General features: G+C 47.9%; 1 protein-coding gene across 1 annotated transcript; it reads right to left on the bottom strand.

Annotated features, from left to right (window-relative positions):
- Window positions 1-8,978: 8,978 nt before the first annotated feature.
- On the bottom strand, window positions 8,979-10,322 carry LOC124551198 (early nodulin-75-like). Its single transcript, XM_047126189.1, has one exon. The coding sequence runs from the start codon at window positions 10,320-10,322 to the stop codon at window positions 8,979-8,981; it is 1,344 nt and encodes a 447-aa protein (XP_046982145.1).
- Between the last annotated feature and the right edge of the window lie 1,093 nt (window positions 10,323-11,415).

The following is an 11,415-nucleotide window of genomic DNA, read 5'->3' as shown; positions in this document are numbered from 1 at the left end:
CGGCATACACAAGGAAAAAAATTGTTTTCAATATTTTATGCAATTCTTGACAGTTCAGAAAGTTAAGTTAATGTCATAATGTAATCTCTGAGAGATATAATACACTGAACCGCCAAAGTTGTATAGGCATCCGTTTTGAAATATATATTCATACAGGCAGAATAAGGCGCTGCGGTCTGCAACGCCTATATGAGAGAGCGACTCCCTGGCCCAGTTATTAGATCGATTACTGCTGCTACAGTGGTACGTCATCAAGATTTAACTTAGTTAGAATGTGGCGTTACAGACGGCACACGAGCGATGGGACACAGCATCTCCTAGGTAACGATGGAGTGAGGATTTTCCCGTACGACTATTTCCCGAGTGTATCGTAAATATCAGGAATGCCGTAAAACATCAAATCTGCGACATCGCTGCGGCCGGAAAAAGATCCTGCGAGAAGGGGACCAACGACGACTGAAGGGAATCGTTCAACGTGACAGAAGTGCAACCCTTCCGCAAATTACTGCAGATTTCAGTGCTGGGCCATCAACATGTGTCAGCGTGCAAACCATTCAACGAAACACCATCGATATGGGCTTTCGGAGCGGACGGCTCACTCGTGTACCCTTGATGACTGCACGACACGAAGCTTTACGCTTCGCCTGGGTCCGTGAACATTGACATTGGACTGTTGAAGACTGGAAACATGTTGGCTGGTCGGACGAGTCTCGTTTCAAACTGTGTCGAGCGGATGGACGCGTACGGTTATGCAGACAATTTCATAAACCCATGGACCCTGCATATCAGCAGGAGACTGTTGAAGATGGTGGAGGCTCTGTAATGGTGTGGGGCGTGTACAGTTGTAGCGATACGGGACCCCTGATACGTCCAGATACGACTCTGAAAGGTGAGACGTACGCAAGCATCCTTTCTGATCAGCTGCATCCATTCATGTCGATGGACGGACTCGGGGAGTTCCAGCAGTCCAGAACTGCTATGAAGCTGCTCCAGGAACACTCTTCTGGCCACAAACTCTCCAGACGTGAACATTATTGAGCACATGTGAGATGCCTTGCACCGTGCTGTTCAGAAGAGATCTCTACTCCTTCGTACTCTCATGGATTTATGGATAGCCTTGTAGGATTCATGATGTCGATTCCCTCCAGCACTACTTCAGACATTAGACGAGTACACGCCACGTCGTGTTGCGGCTCTTCTGCGTGCTCGCGTGGGCGCTACACGGTACTAGGCCAGTTTCTTTGGCTCTTCTGTCTACCACGTTGAAACTTTAACATAATAAGACAAGTGCTGCGATTAGAAACAGCACGGTCGTCGTGATTCTGCGGAAATACTGGAAGTACACTACTGGCCATTAAAATTGCTACACCACGAAGATGACGTGCTACAGACGCGAAATTTTACCGACAGGAAGAAGATGCTGTGATTTGCAAATGATTACCTTTTCAGAGCATTCACACAAGGTTGGCGCCGGTGGCGACACCTACAACGTGCTGAAATGAGGAAAGTTTCCTACCGATTTCTCACACACAAACAGCAGTTGACCGGCGTTGCCTGGTGAAACATCGTCCTGATGCCTCGTGTAAGGAGGCGATATGCGTACCATCACGTTTCCGACTTTGATAAAGGTCGGATTGTAGCCTATCGCGATTGCGGTTTATCGTATCGCGACATTGCTGCTCGCATTGGTCGGCATCCAATGACCGTTAGCAGAATATGGAATCGGTGGGTGCAGGAGGGTAATACGGAACGCCGTGCTGGATCCCAAGGGCCTCATATCACTAGCAGTCGAGAAGACAGGCATCTTATTCGCATGGCTGTAACGAATCGTGCAGCCACGTCTCGATCCTTGAGTCAAGAGATGGGGACGTTTACAAGACAACAACAATCTGCACGAACAGTTCAACGACGTTTGCAGCAGCATGGACTATCAGCTCGGAGACCATGGCTGCGGTTACTCTTGACGCTGCATCACACAGGAGCGCCTGCGATGGTGTACTCAACGACGAACCTGGGTGCACGAATGACAAAATGTCATTTTTCCGGATGAATCCAGGTTCTGTTTACAGCATCATGATGGTCGCATCTGTGTTTAGTGACATCGCGGTGAACACACATTGGAAGTGTGTATTCGTCATCGCCATACTGGCATATCACCCGGCGCGGTGGTATGGGGTGCCATTGGTTACACGTCTCGGTCACCTCTTGTTCGCATTGACGGCACTTTGAGCAGTGGACGTTACACTTCAGATGTGTTACGACCCGTGGTCCTACCCTTCATTCAATCCCTGCGAAACCCTACATTTCAGCAGGATAATGCACGACCGCATGTTGCAGATCCTGTACAGGCCATTCTGGATACAGAAAATGTTGGACTGCTGCCGTGGCCAGCATATTCTCCAGATCTCTCACCAACTGAAAACGTCTGGTCAATAGTGGCCGAGCAACTGGCTCGTCGCAATACGCCAGTCACTACTGTTGATGAACGCTGGTATTGTGCTGAAGCTGTATGAGCAGCTGTACCTGTACACGCCATCCAAGCTCTGTTTGACTCAATGCCCAGGCGTATCAAGGCCCTTATTACGGCCAGAGGTTGTTGTTCTGAGTACTGATTTCTCTTGATCTATGCACCCAAATTGCGTGAAAATGTAATCACATGTCACTTCTAGTATAATATATTTGTCAAATGAATACCCGTTTATCATCTACATTTCTTATTTGTGTAGCAATTTTAGTGGCTAGTAGTGTACATTCACCAGGAATTTGAAAGTGAGAGGAGTTAAGACTTGAAACCTACTTTACATGTAATTTCAAACAGTTACGAAACTTTTACTCGCTGACACCCCTTGCAAAATGGTGAGAGATAAAATTTTTATCGCTTATTACATTTTCTCTGTTCATGCAGCAAATTTTGACCATGGAACATTACATTTTAATTTATTACAGCTTTGCTATCGTCTCCACGCGCAGCACATTTCGCGGACGGTACCAACGTATGAGTCAAATTACCTGCGATACTGTATCGTTGTACGCCCCATAGTGGACGTCATAAACATGGAGATACGTGAATAATTACTTTCTGCTCAAAGTGAAGCACAAATTACCCAGAATATTTTAATCAATTGTTTCATAGTAAGGGCACTCACCGATGTCAAACGAACGTCGAGCGTAATTTCAAATCTTTCCTAAAGTTTCTCTCGCATACATGTTTGTCAAATACTTAACACGTTAACTCATTTGTAAAGTAATCAGGCGTTTGAAGCCGTTTTACACATGAGGTTTCGATTGGTTAGAGAAAAGGAGTTTACTGATATTTTACTAAAGGCGTTTGTATTTTCGCATAATGAGGTATATGGTTTCTTCAGTAATAAGAGTCCGCAAGTGGCAAAAAATTCTAAAAATTTACAATCGTTAGTTGTTATTGGTTTTTCCGGCTGGAGCTTACTGCAGTTAGTGTTTTACACGAGATGCAATTCGCTTCTATTTTGCACAGCTACTCCTGTGGCCATTGATGCTTTTCGTCTTCAGCAAACCACTGCATTTATCGCAGATTAAGTTTGAAAAATCCGTGGTTTACAGAATATATAAAGAAGTAGCAGAACCAACGAGTGACACAGAAGGAGGTTTGTAAATAAACGAGAAACGTATCTGGTGTAGGACACTCTACAGTTTATTGGCAGATGAGATGACAGGTAGGCGATCATCGTTGGAGTATACGCTGAGCTGACAAAGTCATAACACACCTCCTAGTACCGTTACGGGCCACCATTAGCCCGGCCCTGGTGCACCAACTCGACGTCGCGTGGACTCAACAAGTCGTTGCAAGTCCCCTGCAGAAATACCGACCCATGCTGCCTTTATAGCCCCAAATAATTGTGGAAGCGTTGGCGGTGCAGGATTTTTTTGCAGGAACTGACTTCCCGGTTACGTGTCATAAACGTTGATCCTACAGGGTTACAAAAGGTACGGCCAAACTTTCAGGAAACATTCCTCACACACAAATAAAGAACAGATGTTATGTGGACATGTGTCCGGAAACGCTTAATTTCTATGTTAGAGCTCATTTTAGTTTCGTCAGTATGTACTGTACTTCCTCGATTCACCGCCAGTTGGCCGAATTGAAGGAAGGTAATGTTGACTTCGGTGCTTGTGTTGACATGCGACTCATTGCTCTACAGTACTAGCATCAAGCATATCAGTACGTAGCATCAACAGGTTGGTGTTCATCACCAACATGGTTTTGCAGTCAGTGCAATGTTCACAAATGCGGAGTTGGCAGATGCCCATTTGATGTATGGATTAGCACGGGGCAATAGCCGTGGCGCGGTACGTTTGTATCGAGACAGATTTCCAGAACGAAGGTGTCCCGACAGGAAGTGGTTCGAAGCAATTGATCGGCGTCTTAGGGAGCGCGGAATATTCCAGCCTATGACTCGCGACTGGGGAAGACCTAGAACGACGAGGACACCTGCAACGGACGAGGCAATTCTTCGTGCAGTTGACGATACCCTAATGTCAGCGTCAGAGAAGTTGCTGCTGTACAAGGTAACGTTGACCACGTCACTGTATGGAGAGTGCTACGGGAGAACCAGTTGTTTCCGTACCATGTGCAGCGTGTGCAGGCACTATCATCAGCTGATTGGTCTCCACGGGTACACTTCTGCGAATGGTTCATCCAACAATGTGTCAATCCTCATTTCAGTGCAAATGTTCTCTTTACGGATGAGGCTTCATTCCAACGCCATCAAATTGTAAATTTTCACAATCAACATGTGTGGGCTGACGAGAATCCGCACGCAATTGTGCAATCACGTCATCAACACAGATTTTCTGTGAACGATTGGGCAGGCATTGTTGGTGATGCCTTGATTGGGCCGGATGTTCTTCCACCTACGCTCAATGGAGCACGTTATCATGATTTCATACGCGATACTCTACCTGTGCTGCTAGAACATGTGCCTTTACCAGTACGACACAACATGTGGTTCATGCACGATGGAGCTCCTGCACATTTCAGTCGAAGTGTTCGTACGCTTCTCAACAACAGATTCGGTGACCGAAGGATTGGTAGAGGCGCACCAATTCCATGGCCTCCACGCCCTCCTGACCTCAACCCTCTTGACATTCATTTATGGGGGCATTTGAAAGCTCTTGTCTACGCAACCCCGGTACCAAATGTAGAGACTGTTCGTGCTCGTATTGTGGACGGCTGTGATAGAATACGCCATTCTCCAGGGCTGCATCATCACATCAGGGATTCCATGCGACGGAGGGTGGATGCATGTATCCTCGCTAACGGAGGACATTTTGAACATTTCCTGTAACACAAGTGTATGAAGTCACGCTGGTACGTTCTGTTGCTGTGTGTTTCCATTCCATGATTAATGTGATTTGAAGATAAGTAATAAGATGAGCTCTAACATGGAAAGTAAGCGTTTCCGGACACATGTCCACATAACATCTTTTCTTTATTTGTGTGTGAGGAACGTTTTCTGAAAGTTTGGCCGTACCTTTTTGTAACACCCTGTATAAGGCGAAATCACTCACTCGAGTTGTCCAGAATGTTCTTCAAACCAACAGCGAACAATTGTGGCCCGGTGGCACGGTTTGTTGTCATCCACAAAAATTCCATCATGTCTGGGAGCATGAAGTCCATGAATAACTGCACATGGACTCCAGGTAGCCGAACATAGCCATTACCAGTCACTGATCGGTTCATTTGGACCAGATGACCCACTCCATTCCACGTAAACACAACCCACACCATTATGTAGCCACCACCAGCTTGAACAATGCGTTGTGGATAAATTATGTCCATGGTTTCGTGGGGTCTGCACCACACTCGAACCCTACCATTAGCTCTTACTAAACGAAATTGGGACTCATCTGACCAGTTGTCTAGGGTCCAACCGATACGGTGACGAGACCACGAGAGGCGCTGCAGGCGATGTCGTGCTGTTAGAAAAGGCACTCGCGTCGGTCGTCTGCTGCCACAGCCCTTTAACTCCAAACTTTGCCGCCGGCCGGTGTGGCCGTGCGGTTAAAGGCGCCGCAGTCTGGAACCGCGTGACCGCTCCGGTCGCAGTTTCGAATCCTGCCTCGGGCGTGGATGTATGTGATGTCCTTAGGTTAGTTAGGTTTAATTTGTTCTAAGTTCTAGGCGACTGATGACCTCAGCAGTTAAGTCGCATAGTGCTCAGAGCCATTTTTGAACCAAACTTTGCCGCGCTGTCCTAACGGATACGTTCGCCGTACGTCCCACACTGTTTTCTGGGGTTATTGCACACAGTATTGCTTGTCTGGTAGTCCTGACTGTTCTACGCCAACGCCGCTGCTCTCGGTCGTTAAGTGGAGGCCCTCGACCACTGCGGCTTTCGTGGTAAGAGGTAATGTCTGAAATCTGGTATTTTCGGCACACTCTTGACACTGTGGATGTCGGAGTATTCAATTCCGCAAAATGGAATGTCCCATGCGTCTAGCTCCAACTACTATTCCGCGTTCTGAGTCTTAATTCCCGTCGAGCGTTCATAATCGTCTCGGACAGCTTTTCATATGAATCAACTGATTACAAATGTCTCTTTCAGCAAAGCAAAGCCTTTTTATACCTTGTGTACGCGATACAACCACCAAAAATGGTTCAAATGGCTCTGAGCACTATGGGACTTAATATCTGAGGTCATCAGTCCCCTAGAACTTAGAACTACTTAAACCTAACCAACCTAAGGACATCACACACATTCATGCCCGAAGCAGGATTCGAACCTGCGACCGTAGCGGTCGCGCGGTTCCAGACTGAAGTGCCTAGAACCGCTCGGCCACCACGACCGGCCGATACAACCACCATCTGTATACGTCCATATTGCTATCCCACCTCAGTCCAAATATCAGTCCCACGGTACTCATGCGAGGTAATGGGGAGGAATATGCGTGACGTCTAATTTTCAGTTCATTAGCGGCATCAACATCAGCAGCTATTTTCTATGCACTGCTGTATTCACGCTTGTTCGAAAGTTCTCCATGCATTAACATCTTCTGAGTTTCGCAACCTCTTGAAAGACGTCAATCAGTCTACCTTTGATTAATTTTGTGGTTTCATAATTTCGTGTCACCTCGGTGTAACAATAAATTCAGGCCAAATGAAACAAGTTTCACAGCAAAGGATGACCAAACAGTGGCATCAGTATTCAGTGTAACCCCCCCCCCCCCCCGCCCCTCCCCTCTCCCGTTAAAGGTGCCGAGTGGTATCTCTGATCATTATCCCTTCTCATTTCGTTGCAGTTCCACAATGCCTCGGCCGCGAGGTTCTACACGCTTCAGTCCGGAACCGCGCTACTGCTACGGTCGCAGGTTCGAATACTGCTTCGGGCTTGGATGTGTGTGATCCCAGCATAAATCGCCGACTGACAACTTATTGGTATGAGGTCACTTCGACGGGCGGAGACGTACACAAAGGTGAAAGTTGCACTACTCGAACATCACGGTCCATTCAACTAAAACTCGCTGAAAATCTGGTTCTTGACGTGGTCGTGCACTCTCGCGACCACACCCTTCCGTCGGTCAGTGCACGTGTGTCGCCAGCGGTCGGGCGAGTACTGGCTGTCCGGACCTCACTGCTGCTCCGTCCCAACTCTCCTCGCTCGACACACGACGACCCGGAAATACTAGAGGCCGCTCCAAAGATGGTAACATAGTTCGCGCTATCGATAAGCGCTGCTGCTGCCACTCACGGACAGACATGGGGAGCAAACGTAGTGGCGCCAGTGACCACACTAAGATAAGGAGACGCCTCTATCGCTATTACAAGATGCCAAGCTATGAACGGCATCAACGCGAGCCGCACACGGCTTAGTGTTTAACGACCGTGTGACCATCTTCCGTAGCGGCTGATGCAGCCAATCATTATTAGTTTCCCCACCTTAAGATGCTGCTTGTTGAGTCCACGCCATGTCGAACTGCTGCACTACGCCGGTCTAATAGTGGTCCGTCACGGTACTGGGAGGTGTGTCATGACTTTATTAGCTCAGCGTGTACTCCAACGGTGATCACCTACCTGTCATCTCATCTGCCAATAAACTGACTGTATGCTTAAGCGTGTTACCTTTTCTTCCAGCAATCCATAATTATAGTACACTATTATTATTTATAAAATATTAGACAACTTTGGCTCAGTAACCAGGACAAAGCTTCAGACACAGCCAACACATTCGGCTCATATTTGGTGGGTCACTTGTGTACAACCTCAAACGAAAGACTCAAAGGTACTTCGGCTCAGTGCCACACAGTACATATAAAAGCACAGCACAGCACCTGAACCACACGTTTTGGTCGCTTTGCCTGGCTGTCGGGCAGAAAATGGAATCGACATTTCGGACGTACACCAGAAAACGCTCGATTAGCCAGTCATGCGGAGGAAAGCGAAGAGATGAATTGGAGTGTCGTGTGGCGAGGGCCTTCCGGTGGGTAGACCTGACCCCCTGCTGCAGGTCTTTTGAGGCGACTTGCACATCGATCAGGATGATGATGATGGGTGATGGTGATGGTGATGGTGATGGATGGATGATGGGTCATGGATGGATGATGGGTCATGGATGGATGATGGGTCATGGATGGATGATGGGTCATGGATGGATGATGGGTCATGGATGGATGATGGGTCATGGATGGATGATGGGTCATGGATGGATGATGGGTCATGGATGGATGATGGGTCATGGATGGATGATGGGTCATGGATGGATGATGGGTCATGGATGGATGATGGGTCATGGATGGATGATGGGTCATGGATGGATGATGGGTCATGGATGGATGATGGGTCATGGATGGATGATGGGTCATGGATGGATGATGGGTCATGGATGGATGATGGGTCATGGATGGATGATGGGTCATGGATGGATGATGGGTCATGGATGGATGATGGGTCATGGATGGATGATGGGTCATGGATGGATGATGGGTCATGGATGGATGATGGGTCATGGATGGATGATGGGTGATGGATGAGTGATGGGTGATGGATGAGTGATGGGTGATGGATGAGTGATGGGTGATGGATGAGTGATGGGTGATGGATGAGTGATGGGTGATGGATGAGTGATGGGTGATGGATGAGTGATGGGTGATGGATGAGTGATGGGTGATGGATGAGTGATGGGTGATGGATGAGTGATGGGTGATGGATGAGTGATGGGTGATGGATGAGTGATGGGTGATGGATGAGTGATGGGTGATGGATGAGTGATGGGTGATGGATGAGTGATGGGTGATGGATGAGTGATGGGTGATGGATGAGTGATGGGTGATGGATGAGTGATGGGTGATGGATGAGTGATGGGTGATGGATGAGTGATGGGTGATGGATGAGTGATGGGTGATGGATGAGTGATGGGTGATGGATGAGTGATGGGTGATGGATGAGTGATGGGTGATGGATGAGTGATGGGTGATGGATGAGTGATGGGTGATGGATGAGTGATGGGTGATGGATGAGTGATGGGTGATGGATGAGTGATGGGTGATGGATGGGTGATGGGTGATGGATGGGTGATGGATGGGTGATGGGTGATGGATGGGTGATGGCTGATGGATGGGTGATGGCTGATGGATGGGTGATGGCTGATGGATGGGTGATGGCTGATGGATGGGTGATGGCTGATTGATGGGTGATGGCTGATTGATGGGTGATGGCTGATTGATGGGTGATGGCTGATGGATGGGTGATGGCTGATGGATGGGTGATGGCTGATGGATGGGTGATGGCTGATGGATGGGTGATGGCTGATGGATGAGTGATGGCTGATGGATGAGTGATGGCTGATGGATGAGTGATGGCTGATGTATGAGTGATGGCTGATGTATGAGTGATGGCTGATGTATGAGTGATGGCTGATGTATGAGTGATGGCTGATGTATGAGTGATGGCTGATGTATGAGTGATGGCTGATGTATGAGTGATGGCTGATGTATGAGTGATGGCTGATGTATGAGTGGTGGCTGATGGATGGATGATGGGTGGTGGATGGATGATGGGTGGTGGATGGATGATGGGTGGTGGATGGATGATGGGTGGGTGGTGGATGGATGATGGATGGGTGATGGATGGATGTTGGATGGGTGATGGGTGATTGATGGGTGATTGATGGGTGGCTGACGGGTGGCTGACGGGTGGCTGACGGGTGGCTGACGGGTGGCTGACGGGTGGCTGACGGGTGGCTGACGGGTGGCTGACGGGTGGCTGACGGGTGGCTGACGGGTGGCTGACGGGTGGCTGACGGGTGGCTGACGGGTGGCTGACAGGTGGGTGACGGGTGCACAAACATCCAGTCCCTGAGCGGAGGAAATCTCCAACCCAGACGGGAATCGAACCCGGGCCCTCCGGCATGGCAAGCTGGCGTGCTGTTCCACTCAGCTACGTTGGCGGTCAGTGAAGAGATCAGACGTATGAAATGATAATATGAAATTATATATGTATTCATGGCGTCGTGTAGAAGCCCAATGTGGGCCAAGCAAAATCGGAGACACAGATGAAATATCGTAGAAATATCGTATCTTTGAAGAATTACAGAGAGACATAATTTTTCATTTAGCAAACCGACCCAATTCGTTCACGGTGAAGATCTCGAGGAGTGTCCACCTCGGAGGCGGACCACATATTTAGGTGTCACATACTACTTTCTTCACCCACAACTTCTTACTATTGAAACAAAAATGACTTACATCTGCCGGAAGATGAAACTTTACAATTGTGTTACTGTAACTGAAAAAAGCGTAAAGACGGCAAAAAATAAAGGAGCGTTATAGATTCGATTTGTCAATGGTGCGTCATGGGGAAGGGTTGGAGGAAGGGGGGGGGGGGGGGGGGGTTGGAGGCGTTACCTCGAAATGTTGCTCTAGACCATATCGTCACTTATCTATTACACCTAAATCTACGTTACATGTTTAAAGTGGTTCAAGATACAATAGCCCGTCAGGATTTATAGACTAAATAATTTCAGGCTATGTATTTGGTAGCTGCATATGTTCGTAGATTTTCTCCATAAGTTTAATAAACACAACAGGTACACATAACAGAGACTCTAGTCATCAACAATATATTCTTCTTCAGTAATTACAACAGTTTTCCAAGGCTGCGCTGGTTTTTCGATTCCACCACTTTAGAAATCATGTGGTTTTCAATCGTATAGCTCGTCAAGCCATGTTCGTTGGTCATTTTCATCCGAAAAGAAAGTTCCTTTAAAGTTGTTCGATAGAGAACGGGAAAGGTTAAAATCTGAGGTGGAAGATCAGGTGAATAAGGTGGGCGCGGAATGACTTGCCAACCCAGCTCCTGCACAGTGTTTCTCGTCAGTCTAGCAGAATGGCTGGCGGGCGTTACCGTGGAGTAGACTCACTTCACAACAGTCTTCCTGGTCC

The sequence above is a fragment of the Schistocerca americana genome, chromosome 9, assembly GCF_021461395.2.
Source record: "Schistocerca americana isolate TAMUIC-IGC-003095 chromosome 9, iqSchAmer2.1, whole genome shotgun sequence".
Taxonomy (NCBI): domain Eukaryota; kingdom Metazoa; phylum Arthropoda; class Insecta; order Orthoptera; family Acrididae; genus Schistocerca; species Schistocerca americana.
The sequence above is the reverse complement of the archived record's forward strand: the minus strand, read 5'-3'. Positions and strand labels throughout refer to the sequence as shown.